Raw genomic sequence first — 18,645 nt, forward strand, 5'->3', positions numbered from 1 at the left:
TATTAACCCCTCATTTCCTTCTGTCTGTCCAAAATCCAAAGGGGGTGTTGCTGTTTGTCAGTTGGGGAAGTGGGAGCACGGGGTCCCAGGGCTGGTGAGCATCAGCCAGAATGTGGCCTGACTGCCCACCCAGGGGATAATGCTGCCTCTGCAGAATCACGGAGGGGCTCATGGACGTGGTGGTCAGTGGGGTGACACCTGGGAGGGTAGGCTGGAAGCAAAGGCAGCTACCCTGCACAGGCCCAGGGCTCAGGCTTAGTGTGGGGTTGGAGGGGGTGACTTGGGGGCTGGAGAGGAACTGTGATGTGGGGAACTGAGCCCTGCAGCTGGACTGGGAGTGTGGGTTTTGAGGTGGGGCAGCCATTGGAGGTGTGTGTGTGTGTGTGTGTGTGAAATACACAGATCGCTCGCCATTGTAACCATATTGAAGTGCAGAGTTCCGTGGCATTGAATATATTCACACTGTACAGCCCTTATCAGCATCTCCAAGTCTCCACAAAGCCGACCTGCGCCAAGGACGCCCTCGCTCCTACCCCTTCTCACCCCCTCACCCTCGTGGCTCACTTGTCCGAGTTTGAAGCTATTGGGTTTTAGATACAAGAACGCCCCGCGTGGGTAGTAAGGAGACCCTGTGGGGTGGCAGTGGGGCCAGACTCAGGTAAAGTAGGGGGACAGGCTTTCCTTCATGTGGGCGTGGGGATGCTGGGGGAGGTGATGCCAAGTGTGCGCTGAGTCACTAGTGAGCGCTGGCGACTTTCACCATTTGGAGAAGCTGGGGTGGGATCAGGGCGGTGACCTGGCGTGCTCCCAGCTTCTTCGTGGTTTGTGTGGGTGTTAGGTGGACGTGGGTAAGAGGCTCTGCAGGGACGTTCCTGTCCCTCTCAGCCGCCGCGTCGCGACTCCCCCGGGCGGGGGCAGGGGCCATCTGGCCGCCGAGCTCGGGCGCTGTGAGGCTTCCCCTGGCTGTTTCTGGGGGCTCCCTCCCGAAGCCTCGGGCCCGTCTTCGGGATGACGGGTCTCCAGGCCCCGAGCGCACTCGGCATCATGGTGGGCTGTGGGCTTGGAGCCGGCTGCAGGCGTGTGCAGTGATTGCGGCCGGAGAAGCCGGGTTGGGGACAGGCGGGTCGACAACGCCGAACCGGGCTGTGCCCGAAAGTCCGGTCGTCCACAACGAACCTGGTCCAACTCGCTCCGCCGCGGCTCGGGCGCCGGGCCTGAGGGAGCGCAGATCGCGGAGGAGGCGCGGCGCCCGAGGACTCGCGCGCCCTGGGCGGGGCTCCCTCCCGGGGGCGGGGCTCCGGCTCAGGCCATTCAGGGCCGCCCTGCGGAGGGCTGCGCCTCGGCCGAGCAATAGGGGCGCGGGGAGCCCTCTGACGTCTTCAAGGGGTGGGCGGGGAGCTGGAAGCCCGGCCCCGCCCCCTGCCCGCCTCTCCCGAACCTGTAGCGCCGGCACCCCAGTCCTCTTCTCGGCGCCCTGCTCCTCCCAACCTGTAACAGCTAGGTGTGGTGCTTCCTAACGTGGTCCTGGACCCCTTTCCACATTTACTGCTCTGTTTTACAAGCCGGAATTGCAGTTGTAATACGACTCTGCCATTCACTAATTGTTTGAATTGAACGACATGAAGGGGAGAGCTTCCCAGGTGGGTATATGTGGACCTGTCTCACTGTTTTAACAAGATGTCCAGTGTTCTCCAAGATGGATATTCTTTGACTTACCCACCGTGGACCTATTGGGTTCCTCCCCACCCAACCCCAGCTGCCCTGGGGAAGATGGACCGTGGAGTGACGGACAGGGAATTGTGCGAACTCTGGTGTTCAAGTGTGTCTAGAAGGCTGCAAGGGACCCTGCCTGGGCACTCTTTTGGGCCCCGTGGGTTCCTTCTCCATTCTGTGGCCTCAGATGGGGCTTCTGTATAAATTTCTTAGTGCTGAAAAAAAATAATTTCTTAGTGCTACTGGACCAAATTACCAAAACCAAAGTGGCTCAAAAAAGACAAACTGGTTACTTTACAATTCTGGAGGTCAAATTCAAAAATAGGCCTCAGTGGCCTGAAGTCAAGGTTGTGACATCTCTCAGGAAGACTGTCTTACCATCACCAGCTGGTGCACACCACCAGCCCTCCTTGGTTCATGACTCCCTCCCACTGGCAACACCAGCAGTGGCGGGCCAGCCTCACATCCCAACCCCCAGGCCACAGTACTGGTCCGTGGCCTGTTGGGAACCGGGCCACACAGCAGGAGGTGAGCAGTGGGCGAGCGATCGAGGAGTCATCTGTATTTACAACTGCTCTCCATCACTTGCTTTACTGCCTGAACTCTGCCTATTGTCAGATGGGTAGCGGCATTAGATTTCCATAAGAGCACAAACCCTACTGTGAACTGCACACGTGAGGGATCTAGGTCACAAGCTCCTAATGAGAATCATCCCCAAACTATCCCCTCCTACCTGGTCCATAGAAAAATTGTTTTCCACGAAACCTGTCAGTAGAGCTAAAAATGTTGGGGGCTGCTGCCTTAATAACTCGTGATTGTATTGGGCTTACCTGAATGATCTCCGGATTTTAAGGTCAGCTCCCTGGCAAGCCACCTTAATTCCTCCTTTTCACGTAAGACAGCATATTCACAGGTTGGGAGATTCAGGTGTAGACATATTAGGAGGCTCTGTTATTCTCCCACTGTATCTTCTGGGGAGAAGGCACTTGGCCCAGGCTCCGCACGGCTGCCATCAGTGTATGAAGGTGCTGTTGCCCTACATGCTGATCAAACCGGATGTTTGCAGTCTTTGGAATTTTGACTGATTTGAGGAGTTGGCCCATTTTAAAGCCGAGAAAGTCCAGTTCTGCCCTCCCTCTCCCAACACATATGCATTGCCCAGGCTGTGGGATCTTAGTTCCCTGACTAGGGGTGAAACCCAAACCATGCCCCCTGCCGTGGCAGCATGAAGTCTGGACTGCCAGGGAAGTCCCAAGAGGAAACCCAGTTTTAGAGAAGGAAGCTTACTTACCTGAGATCTCAGGCAACTTTCTATTTCCAGAATTCCAGTCTAATGTTTTCCTCACAAAGCATGATTCATATAGGAGGATGTTTAGCCAGATGGCTTGGAAATCATTGGCTGAGTCACATTTTTCATCCATCCACTGGCAGCCATGAGCAAACGCATCTTGGGAGCCTCAGGAGTGGTGACCAGGGACTTGGAAAGCAGAGGCAGAGACCACGCTGTGATCTCCAAGCTGTAACCTCCTGATAGTTCTGTGTGTGTGTGTGTGTGTGTGTGTGTGTGTATGTACTCCGTTATGTCCGACTCTGCGACCCCATGGACTGTAGCCTCACCCAGGCTCCTCTGTCCAAGGGACTCCATGCTGTGATCTCCAAGCTGTAACCTCCTGATAGTTCTGTGTGTGTGTGTGTGTGTGTGTGTGTGTGTGTACTCCGTTATGTCCGACTCTGCGACCCCATGGACTGTAGCCCCACCCAGGCTCCTCTGTCCAAGGGACTCTCCAGGCAAGAATACTGGAGTGGGTTACCGTTTCCTCCTCCAGGGGATCTTCCCAACCCAGGGATCTCTTGTGTCTCTTGCGTCTCCTGCATTGGCAGGCAGATTCTTTACCACTGCACCACCTGGGAAGCCTGGAGAGTCCTCTTCTCTCTCCCTAACTGGATGCGCCCCGACTGGTCTCCCAGCCTGCCCATTCCCAGGTACAGCCCTTTTTTTCCAGACCCACAAACCTCCAGGGGTGCAGGCCTGGCACCCTTCTTCTTTTGTCTTTCCCTGCATCCCAGCAGAACTGGAGTCCTGGCTCTGCCCTTGACCAGCTGTGGTGACCAGCCTGGAAGGTGGCGCCCAGTGATCCCACCTCCTGGAACGCACACCCTCCTGCAGTGCCTCTCACGTGGTACCAGGAGGTCCCGTGTGACCTGCAGACTGTCAGAAGTAATATTGTATTGCTTCGGACATTAGGTTATTAAAGTCACTGCAGCTTCCATCTTGGGTGTTCCCTGGGGAATCATTCTCTCTGGGGAAAGCCCGCTGCCATGGCACGGAGACAGACAGCCCTGCGGAGTGACCCCATGATGAGGAACCCAGGCTTCCTCCAGCAGCTGGGTGAATGAGCCCTTCTGGAAGTGGATCCTGCAGCTTCAGTTGAGCCTTTCAATAACTCAGCCGCTGCTGACATCTTGCCCACAACCCCATGAGAGGCCCTGAGCCCGAACCGACTAGCCAAGCTGCTCCCGTATTCCTGACCCGAGCATCAGTGTGTGCTATTTCATGCCTCTACATTTTGGGATGATTTGTTCACAGTGATAGATGATTAACGCACTAGCTCTGCGATGTTAGGTTCTGTAGCCTCTGAACCCCAGTTTCCTCCTTTGCGCCCCAACAGTCATAGAAGTGACTGAAACATAGAAAACGGCACAGTGAAAGCACAGGGCCTGGTTTGCTGAGAGTACTCCACACCCAGGGCCATGTGCTTCCCAGCCCCCTCGCAGGTTGGTTACTGTCACCCTCCTGCCCCTCCCCAGGCGGGACTTGACCTCACAATGTCAGGCCAAGCCACTGCACTCCTGGCCTGAGGTCACCCTCGGCCGGCCAGGGACAGAGGCTCTGCCCAGGGAAGGGAGCAGGGGGCCGTTTCTCTCCAGCTGGGGTGCCTATGAACTGTGCCAGGCCAGGTGAGTCCATCTGCCCTCCTGCCCACTGTCCTGGGATGGGCAGCCAGAGGCATCCGTGGAGTGGGTGGCCAGCCTCTCCCCAGGTGAGAAGAGCAGTCTGGCCTGACCTGGGCTCTGCACGCTGGTTGCCTTTCTGCCTTGTGAAGACTGAGAATTGTCCTGCATTCTTCTCTCACCTGCCCCTCCCTGCCCTGACCCTGCCCCCGCTCAGTGACCTTCAGGGCCACAGCCTCCCCTCTCCCCTCACCCCTGCCCCTGAGTCTGGCTGGGCTCAATCCTCCCCACCTGTTCTCCAGTGGGCTCTAGCATTGACCACAGACTTTTCCCTCAAGCTTTGTTCCCCTCCCTGTTTCTCTTTCAATAACTCAAGATCACCATGGTCACAGTTTGGTGTCATAGACTCTAATTTAAAAAAGTAAATAAATCTCAGACTCCAGTTCACATTCTGCAGCTTGCTTCTTTGCCCTTATACTTAGCTTCCATGTTAGAGCTTTGCCTTGTGCCTTTCAGCAGCTGCAGAAAATTCAGGATGAGTGTACCTAACTTACTGCTCTCTCAATAAATATTTTTGTGTGTTTTTTTTTTTTAATTTGGCTTTTCTGCTTTTTGCTTCAGAATATAGCCATGTGGTCACAGACATCCTCACACAGCTTTACATTCATGGGTGAGAGCTGCTTAGAATTTCCACGAAGAAGTTACACCATTTTATTAATCTTAAAAAAAAATTTTTATATTTTTCTTCATTTTATTAATCATTATTTGCATCAATGTTTAAGAGGTCAATTAGTCCTAGAAAGGCTGGAAATGAGAAAGCAGCCCCCCCCCCCCCACCACACACACATCTCTCTCTAGCCATGTTCCATTTACTGCTGGTTCTTCCGGGAAGTATTCTGTTATTTATGTCCATCTTTCTAAATAATATCTTTGTACTTTACGACTTGCTGTATCGGTTGCGGTCATTAGCTGCTGCCTTTCGGTTAAAAGAGGGAAGGATTCAGCTGTCTCATACCCTTTTTCCTCTCCAGGTCCTGCCAGGGCGCAGTAGAGTAATTACCGGTTGAATCAATACATCTGTGTTGTGCATCTGAGTAGCTATCGCTCAGGGCTGAGATGAGCGAGCAGCCTCCTGAACTTCGGATGGTGCTTCCTTTCTGGTATGGCTGTTTTTCTGAAGTTTTCCTCGTCCGTCTGTCAATTTCTTCATTCACTTTTGTTTTTTAAGAAGCCACCTTGTATGGAAGGATCATTTTCCTTTTCTTTTAATCTTTAAAAATTATTATCATTTGTTTATTGTTGGCTGTGCTGGGTCTTTGATACTGTGCATGGGCTTTCTCTAGTTGCGGTGAGCAGGGGCTACTTTTCCTTGCAGTGCATGGACTTCTCATTGCAGTGGCTTCTCTCGTCGCAGATCACGGGGTCAGTGGCTCTGCAGCATGTGGGATCTTCCCGGACCAGAGTTCATACCCAAGTCCCCTGCGTTGGCAGGCGAGTTCTTAAACACTGGACCACTAGGGAAGTCCCTTAATTCATTTCTTTCCTTAAATTTTTTACATGGTGAAATCTCTCATAGAAGCTATCATTTTCAGTATTTTGGGGGAGCCTTCTGAAGCCTGTTCTCCTTGTGTCTGAGGACTCTTGCCACTTCTCCTCATTATCCATTTCAAATTGCACCATCTCCCTGGGTACTCCTGAGGCCCTCTTACTTGATTTTTTCTCCCCCACAGCACTTATCTTCCAACATCCCATAAGATTTGCTTATTTATGATGCTTGCTGCCCTCCCTGTCCCCCTCCACACACACTGACTGCCCTCCACCGGTGGTATCAGAGTACCACGAGGGCAGATTTTTGCTTTTTGTTCACCAATGTCTAGCACACTGCTTTGCATGGAGAGGAGGTGCAGTGCATGCTTGTTGAATGGACAGTCTCTGGGACTCCCCTTTGTGGTCCTCCTATGTGCTTACTTCCTCATTTGGCAGAGCTCATCCTTCCATAATTTTCTGAGAAAGGGTGCTTGTGAGATAGATATTTTCAGACGTCTATAGTTATGTGTATGTTGACATGCACATTTAGTGTAGAATCTGCAAATTTCTTCACATGTAGTTCAGTTCAGTCGCTCAGTCGTGTCCGACTCTTTGCGACCCCGTGGACTGCAGGCTTCCTTGTCCATCACCAACTCCTGGAGCTTGCTCAAACTCATGTCCCTTGAGTCAGTGATGCCATCCAACCATATCATCCTCTTTCATCCCCTTCTCCTCCTGCCTTCAATCTTTCCCAGAATCAAGGTCTTTTCCAGTGAGTCAGTTCTTCACATCAGATGGCCAAAGTACTGGAGTTTCAGCTTCAGCATCAGTCCTTCCAATGAATATTCAGGACTGCTCTCCTTTAGGATTGACGGGTTGGATCTCCTTGCAGTCCAAGGAACTCTCAAGAGTCTTCTCCAACACCACAGTTCAAAAGCATCAGTTTTTCAGCACTCAGCTTTCTTTATGGTCCAACTCTCACATCCATACATGACTACTGGAAAAACCATGGCTTTGACTAGATGGACCTTTGTTGGCAAAGTAATGTCTCTGCTTTTTAATATGCTGTCTAGGATGGTCATAGCTTTTCCTCCAAGGAGCAAGCGCCTTTTAATTTTATGGCTGCAGTCACCACCTGCAGTGATTTTAGAGCCCATCAAAATAAAGTCTGACACTGTTTCCATTGTTTCCCCATCTATTTGCCATGAAGTGATGGGACCAGATGCTTCATGTGTGAGATGGTAATAAATATTGAGTCTCTCCAGGTTGTTCTTAGAAGTAAGATAAAATGGTTAGAATTCCTTGAGGACAAGGTATTAGTTTGTGAAGATTGAAGTATGCATAAAATAAGGGTTGTTGAGGCAGCTGAGTCCAGTGACTGAGAGTAGGGTGTCGGTGTAGGTCGGGCTCATTCTGAGTCCCGTGCTCTGTAACCTAATAACTCTATGACCAAGAGTAACCAAGTTACTGAAGCCTTGGCTTCCTTGTGTAAAGAATGATCATAGTACCTGTTGGTTATGGGGCAAAATCTGATACACTGCTCTGAATATACAGTAGGTGTGATTGATGTAGAATATTGTTGGATGTGGCTTGGCATGGGAGTAAGAGCAGTGTCTACCTTGGCCTTGCCTTTGTGTCCCCTGAGGGTTACAGTACCTGAAGTGGGGTAACAAAGAGCAATATACAGCAAAAGTCCTGGGAAGGATACCGGTGTTTTGACCCCCATTTCCATCTGCTAAGAGTTTATCTTAAGGAAAGAAGTAAGGGTGTGTCCAGACTGACCTACGGGGCCTTGCTCATGACATAAAAGTCTGGGAACCACTTCAGTATCGGGTGGGAGCTTGATCAATATCATAGATTTGGGGCTTGCCAGGTAGATCAGTGGTAAAGAACCTGCCTGCCATGCAGGAGACCCTGGAGACATGTGTAAATTGCTCTTTTTTTTTTACAACTCTGCTGAGTTGGGAAGATCCCCTGGAGGAGGAAATGACAACCCACTGCAGTATTCTTGCCTTGAGAATCCCATGGACAGAGGAGCCTGGCAGGTTACAGTCCAGGGGTCACAAAGAGTCAGTCATGACTGACCGGCTGAGCACGGAGGCATAGACTCTAGTGGAATCCTCTTTAGCTCTTACAGCTGAGGAAGATAGATATCCCGAGAGCTGGACAGGATACAGGAGGGTACATTGTTAAGTGAAAAAAGTGAGTGTCAGAACAGCAGGAGCCTTCTGAGGGATGGAGGTTACATTTGCCTTTTTACTGGTTATTTATTATTTAAATTTATTTTTGGCCATGCCATGCAGCTTCTGGGATCTTAGTTCTCTGACCTGGAATCAAACCCCAGGCTCGTGGTAGAGAAAGCTTTTAACCACTAGACCACCAGGGAAGTCCCTCCGTATTGGTTTTTTAAGGTTTGTAAATAGAGTATTGGATGCCTGGACAAATAGAAGTCATATAGCCTAGTCAAAGCACAGCCTCTGGGATGTGAGTATCAAGATCCTGGGTCTGGTGATAACAAAACTCAGGGAAAGCTAGAGTTATGCTATGCCTCAGCTTTCTCATCTGAGAAGTGAGACAACAGTAGCTGGTTGCAGATTAGACATGAACATTCCTTACTAAGAGTAAGCACTGCTGCTCAATGATTAATTCTGGCCAGTGAGATTAGGGATTCACTTATCTTACTGTTACTTCTCTTTATTGTCTAAAGAGTTTTTTTTTTTTTTAATTAAGTGAAGATGTATTTCTTCTGGAAACAGAAAAAAATATTTTTTATATAAATATATATTTAGTTTAAAGATATTTAAAATATGCAAATCTTCAGGTAACAAGGTGATTCTAAGTTTTTTTGAAATAACATCATCTTGGAACAACAACGTAAATGTACTTAATGCCACTGAACTCTAAACTGGTTAAGGTCTTAAATTTTATCACAATTAGAACAATAATACCACCGTCATCATCAACAATAACAACCACAAAAAAGTTAAAAAGCAGAGAAGGAAGTCCTGAGGTAGTTCCTGGGACTCTCAGCAGGGATGAGATGGGACGGTTTTCTGCCTTACAGCTGTGGCTTGAGAGCCTCGTTTTGCTTCCGTGAACACTTCTCAGTTTTGCAACTAGTGAAGTTGCTTCGTTCGGTGTTTGCTCAGAGCCCGGCTTCCGAGTCCGCGCCGTGCGGCTGGAGCCCAGCCGCCGCGCCTGGGGCGTGACCTTGGCCGCCGGGTCCCCGCCCAAGCGAGCCTCAGTTTCCCGGTCCGGGAGCGAGGATGACAGCTCGCCGGGTCCCGCGCGCAGCCCCGCCCCGCAGCCCGCGGATTGGCTTTCGTGGGGTCGCCCCCCCGCACCGGGGCGGGGCCGGGCCGCTCCCGCCTGCCAGGCCCCATCCCGGAAATGCGGCTCGGGGGCGCCGGCCGGGCTGGCCCGGACCGTGGCAGAGCGACGGCGAGGGCGGCCAATGGGCGCAGGCGGCGGCGGCGGCCCGGCGGAAGTCCCGCCCGGCGTCGCGCGGGGGCGGGGCGGCGCCGGGGGCGGTGGGCCGCGGGGCGGGCGCAGGATGAGGGCGGCCATTGCTGGGGCTCCGCCGCGGGGAGGAGGACGCTGAGGAGGCGCCGAGCCGCGCAGCGCTGCGGGGGAGGCGCCCGTGCCGACGCGGGGCCCATGGCCAGGACCACCAGCCAGCTGGTGAGTGAGCGGCTGCCGCCTGGGCGCGCCGGCCCGTCACCCGCTGAGCGCGGCGGTCGCCGGGGCCCGGCAAGGCGGGGCGGCCCCGCGCTCCCGGGGGCCGGGCGGCGCCTCTTCACCTGCGGCCAGCGCTCGGGCCAGCGACCGCGGGCGCCGTCGGGGCGTCGCTCGGCCGCCCCGCGAATCCCGGGCCCGGCTGAGGCGGGCGCTGGCCCGGCGGGGACACTGACAGGCGCGCGCAGGGCGGGGGAGGCCGGGGAGGTGTCACCGGCCCGCAGCGGTGGAAGTGCTTGGAAAGTTTGTTTTCGGCGCGGCGCGGCCTGTAGCCGAGCCTCCTGGGTTACCCTTCGGACCGTCTGCGGAGAAGCCGCCCTGGGCCTTCACCTGGGACCGGTCCCTATGCCTCCGCTCGCCGCGGAAGCGGGATGTGCGAGTTCTTGCCCGGAGCACCTGATGCTCGGGCCCCTCCGAATTCCTGGTTGGGATGGAGTCCGATGCACTCGGGTGCGCTCCTTTCCCGGCCCGGCGGGGCGGCGTGTGGGTGCTTTGCGTGCCTGGGGGCTCCGCTCCGGCACCGGAGTGATGGGATGCCTCGGGGAGGCCAGGCTTGAACCCACCGCCGCGGGCTGGTGAGCGTGACCGGGCGGAGAGATTTTAGGGGGAAGGAAACGAAGAAGCGCTTGTTGGGTTGAATGTGTTGGTGAATGTATCGCTAGTGTTTCTGTGTTATCTGTCTGTTGCTAAAAGTACCCCTAGTGTGTTTACGTCTGTCCTCGCTTAAGTTCGGGAGTCTTGGGAAGACGGTTTAAGGATTTATACCTTGGGTGCAATTGTGAAGTGGGTGCTGGATGAAGGTCTAGACTCTTACAAAATCGGGTTCAAAAGGCGAATCCCTCCAACAGAGGAAGACCCAAGAAATTGACTCGACCCCTTATTTTTCTTATTTTCTGCGGTAGTGGCTGTTAATCTTTTTGATGGGTCATGGACCCTTTAAAAACTCAGGGCTTCTCCGAATTTTGTAATTACTTCGGGAGGTTTTTGAACCTTCTGCCGCTGGTCCGTGGACTGGAGAATTCTGCTTTGTAGAGATGGGTGATAGTCTGAAGTGTGAGAGGAGGAAGACCTGGGCAGGTGAGACAAACGGTGAAAGGCGAGGGGATGTTTCTGACTCTTGCAACACGTGTGGCGGTGCCCTGGGGGGCCTGGACTACCGTGCAAAAAACACCAACGAGGCTGCTTGGCGGCCCTCAGTGGCGGCTGGGCTGACAGATTGTGGAAGTTTGTGAGACGAACTTTCACACAGAGATGCTGTGGCAATGCAAGGTGTGCGCTCCGATGGCCTCCAGGGGAAGAGGAAAAGAGCATATCATCTCATGGTCTTGGTAGTTCCACGTGACAGACACTTGGCATCTGGAGGTTTCTGTGCAGAAGGCAGCTTTTTCGTACAAAAACGCTGAAATCCAGTGAGAAGAAATGAGTTCCGAAAGAGAGAATGGACGTTCCCATCAGGAAGTGAGAGGAACGAGGCTTTCGTGTGTTCACCATCTAGATTTTCCCCACGTGTCTGGGAGAACATGCCGGGTTTCCTATCAGTAGTGGCGGAGATGCCCCCAGTAGTGGGTTTTTTGTCTGAGGACAGATGGATTTGTGCTGTTCAAGTGAGTTTGCACCTGGATTTTTATGGTGGCACTTTATGAGAAGTCCCCGACCCGATTATTTTCCTATTTCTTTACATGTGTGCAGCCAGCGGGGCAGCAGATGAGTGGGGATGTCTGGAAACGGCCCAGCCCGGTTTCCTACTAAGGTGGCCTGGAAGCTGTCGGAACTGGATGTCGAGCTCTTACTTTAAAGCGGGCCCTTTGCCAGATAGCCCTCCTCGTGCTGCTGGGCTTCCATCAACAGTGTTCTGAGGTTTGCTCCCATTTTACAGGTATGAAAGCTTCAGTTTCCACAGTGCAGGGAGGTTGAGTACCCATCCGATAGAGTACAGTTTGAACCCACGTCTGACTGATGGCAGAGGCCTGGGCGCCACCCTGCCTGCCGCTGCTGGGAGTGGTGCCCTCCCTGAGGGGGGCTCGCAGCCCGCTGCCTGCGGAAGTCCTCAGTGCCAGTGCCCAGGACGTATTTCTGGGGGCCGTGCATGTCCTCAGACTGCCATGCACGAGGCAGGAGGGACATCCTCTTCTAGGCGGACAGCACACTTGGTTATTCCTCTGGGCAGATGGCTGAGCTCTGTGACCCCTGGAGCCTCTTGCCGTCAGAAAGCCGCTGTTTGGAAAGAGGCTCTGGTCCCTCCTTATTTGAGAGCTGGTTTTCTGAATGGTGAGCTTGGGAATCCTCCCTTGGTGAGAAGCTGCAATGATGTTGTTAAAGGTGAAACTGTCGGCTGGGTAGAGTGGTCCTGCGTGCGCCAGGGTGGCTTTTGCAGGGTGGCTGCATGTGTGGGAGGGTGTGGGGAAGGCTGGCAGCACGGAACGAAGTGGGCTCTGGGTCTCGCGTGCCCTTGTGCATAGCTTCTCCTCGTGCGGCACGTGCAGAGCGATGCTCCCCCACCCTGCCACGCTCACCAAGTTGAGTCCAGAGCTGGCAGCTGGGCACCCTGTACTCACATACTCAGGAAGGGTGGACGTGTAGGTTTGCCCTCCTCCTCTGATGTGTGTTTAGTAAGAGACTGCAGCACAGCCTGGAGCAGTACGGGCCCTGAAGAGAGGCCTTGGGCTGTCCCTCAAGGCAGTACCCAGCCTCTGGGCTGCCTGTAGCAGCGGTGTGGGGAGGAGGAAGAGGCAGCTCTTGGGTGGGCCCCCTTTTCAGACTGTGCCCTCCCCCACTGACCCACCCAATGGTGGGTTTGGGTGCATGGAGGGCAAGTGTGTTATGAATTGGGAAGTGGTGCAGAAGGGAAGGGGTGAACAAGGTCGGTGCCTTCCAGCTGGTGGTGTGAGGAGAGCCTCCATGGGCCCTACACTTTACCCTTTCCTGAGGAGGAGCTTCTGTGGATGTGGACTGTGATGGAGTCCCACGTGATGCTTCACTTCTGTGACTGTAGAGCGAGGAGCCACTGCTGAGGGGCGCTTGATGCAGAAATGACTCCCTCAGCAGGTGTGGGGGTGGGGCCAGCGTGTGCGTGCTCTATGCCTGCCCTTGTGAGGACAGCTGGCCGTAGGGGTGCGGAGCACAGTTGTTTTGAAGGTGGGTTCAAAGGGCAGATCAGCAGGGAGGAAGTGCTGGTGTGGAAACTGTAGACAGGGGCATGTATGTTAAGGCCTTTTAGGTAATGCATTCTTCTCTAACTGGGTTGCATTCTTGTTCCCTGTGATACCAGACCCTTTAGAAAATTATTTGAATATTGGGAACAGTTGTATGTCCAGTCTGTGTAGCAGTCAGTAGGCAGAGTCCATCTTTCTCTGGAGCAGTCAGGGACCTGTTTTGATGACGATGTCTTAAAAAGATGGAGGTCTGTTGGGTTCATGGTGGTTCTTGGGGGTCTGTTTTCGGTGCTTGGTGCTGGTTGTGTTTATATAGTTGCACAAAGTCTGGTTCTGTTTTCTTGATCTAGAAAATTTTAATAATTTAAACTGACGTTTTTACTCCAAGAAATCCCAAGTCATTTTGAATGTGTTGAGAGAGAGTTCACTGTAAAGGATTTACATTTGTGGGCTTCAGATCTCTTACCAGAGCAACTGGTTCAGGCGTCTGTCTACATAGTTGGATCACACGTGGGCTCACAGAACCAAGGACTGACCGCACTGCAAGCTCTGCGTGTGAAGAGGCACAGACCTGACCTTCGGGCCGGCCCCTGGGTGCACAGCCATCTGGAGTGTGGCCGAGGGCCTGCTAAAGGGGACGCAGAGCTCCTGGCGGCCCAGTGACCTCCTCTGTCCTGCAAATGGAATTCTGTGTCCGCTGTGCCGGCCACTGCAGCCTTCAGAATATTTAAAGGTGTGGTTTGAAGGTGTGTCTGGAGGTCCGTGTCCTCTGCCTGTTTGTGGAGCAGGTGGCTGGTCTGCCCACGCTGGAGAGGGCTGATGAGAGGCTGTGTGTGTGTGTATCTCTCGGCAGTATTGCAGTCAGAATTGATCCGGCTAAAAGCTTATTTAACAATGAATTCATTGTTAAAGTCTCATTCTTCAACCTGTTCTTCTTTTTTGGAATTAATTTTAGCGCAGCAGGAGTTGTATCTCAAAGTGACAGCCGAATATTGGATGCTGTCAAGAAAGGTTGATAAGATTCGCCAGGAGGCTTGGAGCCTCCTTGAGGTTCTCCTTAAGTGCCGTGGAAAGCTGTGGGGCTCGGAGTTCACTTTCTGTCCCCCCCAACCCCCGGATGCTGAGAGGTTGGGAGGGCCAGGCTGCAGGGGACCCGGAGAACTACCGCGTGCAGGGGGAGACCCTGGGCCTGAGCATGGAGGTCGGTGCCTGTGGACGCCCTCCCACGGTGAAGGAAGGACGTCATGGCGGGCTGTGCTGCCACGCCGCGTTCTCGTCCTGCTCTCCCCCTGGTGGTGCTGGAAACACGGACACACTCTCTTCTTCGTTCTCCCTTTCCTGGTGAGGAGGTGGGGGGCTGCTGGGGGGTCCCCAAATCCTGATGCTCCTGTGCCTTCCCTCGCCTCTCCCAGCCTGTCACTTAGCTCTCCTCCACGCCGGTCCCTCAGATGCCCCCGCCGTGTGGCTCTCTGCCGGGCAGGTTCAGGACAGGTTCAGGATCTCCGACTGCCAGGCTCTCCTCTCCAGTTCCCCTCTTGGCCTGAAGAGATCCCCCTCGGGAAACACCCCTCCCTGCCCCAGGCTCTGAAGCCTTTTCTAGCCAATCAGCGTCTTTGTGCCCCTTCCTGCCCTCGGTCTGCATCAGCTCTGACCCGGTGTGCAGTGTCCTGTTTCTCTGGAACGGGTGTGTATAGCTCTTGTTAAATGTGTCTCCATGAATTTGGAGTCTCTAGATGGTTTCTGTTACTCTTTCTCATGCTTTTCTCTTCCTGGTTTTCATCCCCGTCATAGTTGTCACAAGCCTGTCTGTCTGACCTTTGCTGTTTATTAACAAAGACATCTCTGAATCCTGCATGTTTGTTCTGACTCCCTGTGTTCAGAGCTGAACGTGTTTGAGGGGCGGAGGGTCTCACCGTAGTCTGTTGCTTAACACGAAAGCTTTCCAAACTAGAAGTCAGATGGTTAAAAGCATGGTCCCACGTTCCATTTTTTCATTGTGTGAGGAAATGTAATTCCGAAAGGGAATATATATATATATATAATCGTTCTTTATACACACTGTACCACCTACTTGAGCCTTGAAAGGTTGTATTTCAAAGCCTCTCCTGGGAAGTTTGCTGATCAAATGTGGGTGAAATCTGGGTGAGTGAAGAGTCAGTGTCACGCGTGCGGTACTCTGGGCTGAGGTTCGCCACGTTGGCACTGCTGCCCTGCTCTGGACCACTGTCCTCACGGGTCAGACCTCGAGTGTCTAGCCTGGAGAGGTGCCAGCGCTGGCGAGGTGGACCCTGACTGCGGGTCAGGGTGTCCCTAGCGGATTCTCAGACCAGGCACCAAGCTGCTTTTCCCTCCTGCCGGAAGCAGCCGCCCTGTGCTGGGTCCCTCTGGCACACCTCTCTGCTGCCTTGGGGCAGGTCGGAGGGAGTGTTTCCCAGCCCCGGGCTCTGCTGTGTTTCCAAGAGTGCCCTCTCCCAAGAGGAACACGTGCTCCGTGGGCGCATGCGGCCCTGGGTGTGAGGGGCTCCACCTTCCTGAGACAGCTGTGTGCTGGTGGTCCTGGGGGACGCCAGCACTCTGTGTCCAAGCAGCCCGCTGGGCACCTGTGCACGGCCGTGTGGTGAGTGAGTGTGAGTGAGCGAGCCAGCAGCCTGGGAGGAGGGCGGCGGTGGACGGGCACTTGAGGCCAGCATGTGCCCACTCTGGCTGCGTGCAGAGCGTTTCCTTCGGGAAGTGATGGGCACGGCGCAGTCTCTGGGAGCCTGCCCAAGTGCCGGCTCTGCTCAGGCTCGCTCTCAGGAAGGTCTGGCCCGCAGCGGCGGGGCCGGGGAGCAGGCGAGTTCCAGGCTCAGCAGCTGGGCCACTGCTGTTTCTGGGGTCTTGTCATCTGTGACCTTGATCCCTTGGCTGCTCAGCTTTCCTCTCAGAGTGGCTTGAGACTTAACCTGGACTGGGGGCTGTTCCTTCATTGCAGGGTCTCGGGCACTCAGCCTGCGCTGCCGCCTTTTCTCATTGTTAACTCATTTTTTTTTTCTGGAGTTTGGCGTTTTTCTTTCAGGGTTTTTCAGAATTACAGTCTACTGATTGTATGTACATAGCTGGTTATTATCAGATACACAGTTTTAAAAATTGCATCTAAATTTAGATTTTGTTTGTGAACCTATTCTCATTCCTAAAAAAACAGAACTCATGTCATCTAAATGCCTTTTTTTTTTTTTTTTTTTAAATAAAATCTTAGAAAACTTGCCTGTAAGTGGCTGGCACTGAGCTTTGTGTCTCTGGGGTCTAAGGGGGCGAGGATGGGCTGGTTGTGGGTTAGGAGAAGCAGCGTCAACAGAATAGGTCTCCGGGCTTACGCCCTGAAGGAATGAATCCTTGGGTAAAAAAGGCCTCATCTGCATCTCAAGGGGTGGGGGGCAGCTCACCGCTCTGTGAGCCCCGCCAGCCATGGCCCTGCCTCGGGGAAGGAGGGAAGTGGCCAGCAGCGCCGCCATTGCAGACGGTGCCCGAGGGGAGGGCAGTGCCCTGCCAGGAAGGGGTGGCCAGCCCTTGCGAGGCTGCTGCTGTGAGAAGCCCAGAAGAACCGGGCCCCAGGGTGAATGGGGTATGCTGAGCAGGGGCTGGTCCTGTCCGGCAGCTGGCGGACAGGCCCGGGGGATGGCTGAGAGCAAAGACATCCGAGGAGGGGGCGCCCCTTTGCTGCCGGGAAGACAGGTGGGCTGTGCTTGCCGTGCTTTCTCAGGGCACCTGCTGTGCGCCCAGTCCTGGATGTCTTTCTGACAGTGCATGCTGAAGAAGGTGGTGGTGTTTGGAAGTTTATACTGAGCTTATTCAGTGTCAGGGTTTTTCCCTTCCTGTCAAGTGTATTCTTTTCTTTCAGTAGCCATATATTTTTCAACTTAGTGTTCAGCATTGACTCTGAGTCAGGTTTTTTTTGGCTACACCCTGCAGGATACAGGATTTTAGTTCCCCAACCTCAGATCATACCTGTGCTCCCTGCAGTGGAAACGCAGAGTCCCCACTACTGGATCACCAGGGAAGTCCCCTGAGTCAAGTTTTTAATGACACAGGATGTTTTCAGATCCTTTCCGTTTGTTTGACCAACCTAGACAGCATATTAAAAAGCAGAGACATTACTTTGTCAACAAAGGTCTGTCTAGTCAAAACTATGGTTTTTCCAGTAGTCATATATGGATGTGAGTTGGACTATAAAGAAAGCTGAGTGTTGAAGAATTGATGCATTTGAACTGTGGTGTTGGAGAAGACTCTTGAGAGTCCCTTGGACTGCAGGGAGATCCAACCAGTTCATCATAAAAGGAAATCAGTCCTGAATATTTATTGGAACAACTGATGCTGAAGCTGAAACTCCAATACTTTGGCCACCTGATGCGAAGAGCTGACTCATTGGAAAAGACCCTGATGCTGGGAAAGATTGAAGGTGGGAGGAAAAGGGGACGACAGAGGATGAGATGGTTGGATGGCATCACCAGCTCAATGGACGTGAGTTTGAGTAAACTCCAGGAGTTGGTGATGGACAGGGAGGCCTGGCATGCTACAGTCCATGGCATCGCAAAGAGTCACACAGGACTGAGCAACTGAACTGAACTGATCAAAATAACCTTCAAAACAAACTTACTTTTAAAATAAACTTGATTTTTGGAAAAAGTTTGGGTGTACAGAAAAGTTGCAAGCACAACGTGGAGTTCCTGTAATACCTGTCGTCCCACTGTCCCGGAGGTTAGCAGGTACACAGCCTGGCCATATCCATCAAAACTGAGCCCTAACCCTGCTAGCACACTGTGACTCCGCTGCAGACCTGCTGGGCTTTCCTCAGTTTCCCCAACCGTCGTCTTTCTGTCCCAGGACCCCACTCAGGGTATCACATTGCGTTTGGCTGTCACGTCTCCAGGGTCCTCTCTGCTCTGTGACGGTCTCTCAATCTCGTCTTGTTTGTCATGAACCTGATGCTTTTGAAGAGTGCCGCTCAGGTATTTCATGGACTGTCCTGCAATTTGGGCTTGTCTGATGTCTTTTGGTGATGAAATTGGGGTTCTGAGCTCAGGAAGAATTCCAAGGATGTCAGGTACGCCTGGTGCGACCCGTCACGTAGCACCGGCAAGGTGGTGAGTGGTTCCGAGTGACTGGAGTCAAGCCTGCAGCCCTGCCCTGCTCTGCGGCCCTTGCTGATGGTGTGTCCCAGGATGGCTGTGGTATTTCGCTTGGGGAGGGACCTTCCTGCTCGCCCAGTCGGGTCCTTCTGATTTCCAGATGAAGACAGTTGGGACTTGGAGGGCTTCTGACTTATGTATCGGGTCAGGACTGGCGTGGGGTCCAGGTGCTCGGCCTCTTTCTGCGGGCTTGGGCACTCCCAGGACTCTGCCAGGACAGAGCTGTTTGCAGGTGCTGAGTGAACCCAAACTCACTGACAGAAACGGTTGCTCCTGGGGGAGGCCTGTGTCCCGCGGGCAGTCTGACGGCTGCTGTGTGTGATCTCATTAGCGCTCAGGTCCCGTGTGCTCCGTCTCTCCGTGCTTTCTTTGCAGGTAGGAAGCTAGTCCTAGATCACCTG

At 53.4% G+C, this 18,645-nt stretch overlaps 2 protein-coding genes across 4 annotated transcripts in view; one reads left to right on the forward strand and one right to left on the reverse strand.

Moving 5' to 3' along the window:
- Positions 1-834: 834 nt before the first annotated feature.
- Positions 835-9,759, reverse strand: LOC132658611 (basic proline-rich protein-like). The gene is made up of 2 exons (XM_060406319.1): positions 9,255-9,759; positions 835-1,214 (listed from the first exon to the last, which is right to left on the reverse strand). Exons 1-2 carry the CDS (start codon positions 9,757-9,759, stop codon positions 835-837), a joined length of 885 nt encoding a protein of 294 aa, XP_060262302.1.
- PDPK1 (3-phosphoinositide dependent protein kinase 1) overlaps positions 9,758-18,645 on the forward strand; it is a 63,894-nt gene continuing 55,006 nt past the window's right edge. For all 3 annotated transcript variants that reach the window (XM_042240038.1, XM_027961765.2, XM_042240039.1), the window contains exon 1: positions 9,758-9,873. Coding sequence is in view for 2 of the 3 variants with exons in the window: in XM_027961765.2 (XP_027817566.1) it covers positions 9,850-9,873 (24 nt within the window). In the remaining variant the exon portion in view is untranslated. The remainder of the gene's footprint in view (positions 9,874-18,645) is intronic.

This window comes from Ovis aries, chromosome 24 (assembly GCF_016772045.2).
Source record: "Ovis aries strain OAR_USU_Benz2616 breed Rambouillet chromosome 24, ARS-UI_Ramb_v3.0, whole genome shotgun sequence".
In the NCBI taxonomy this organism is placed as follows: Eukaryota; Metazoa; Chordata; class Mammalia; order Artiodactyla; family Bovidae; genus Ovis; species Ovis aries.

Coding starts and splice junctions, on each gene's coding strand:
- LOC132658611 (XM_060406319.1), bottom strand. CDS start 9,759: ATGGCCGCCCTCATCCTGCGCCCGCCCCGCGGCCCACCGCCCCCGGCG. Junction 1,215..9,254: donor GAGGCTCTCAAGCCACAGCT/GTAAGGCAGAAA, acceptor GCGCTCCCTCAG/GCCCGGCGCCCGAGCCGCGG.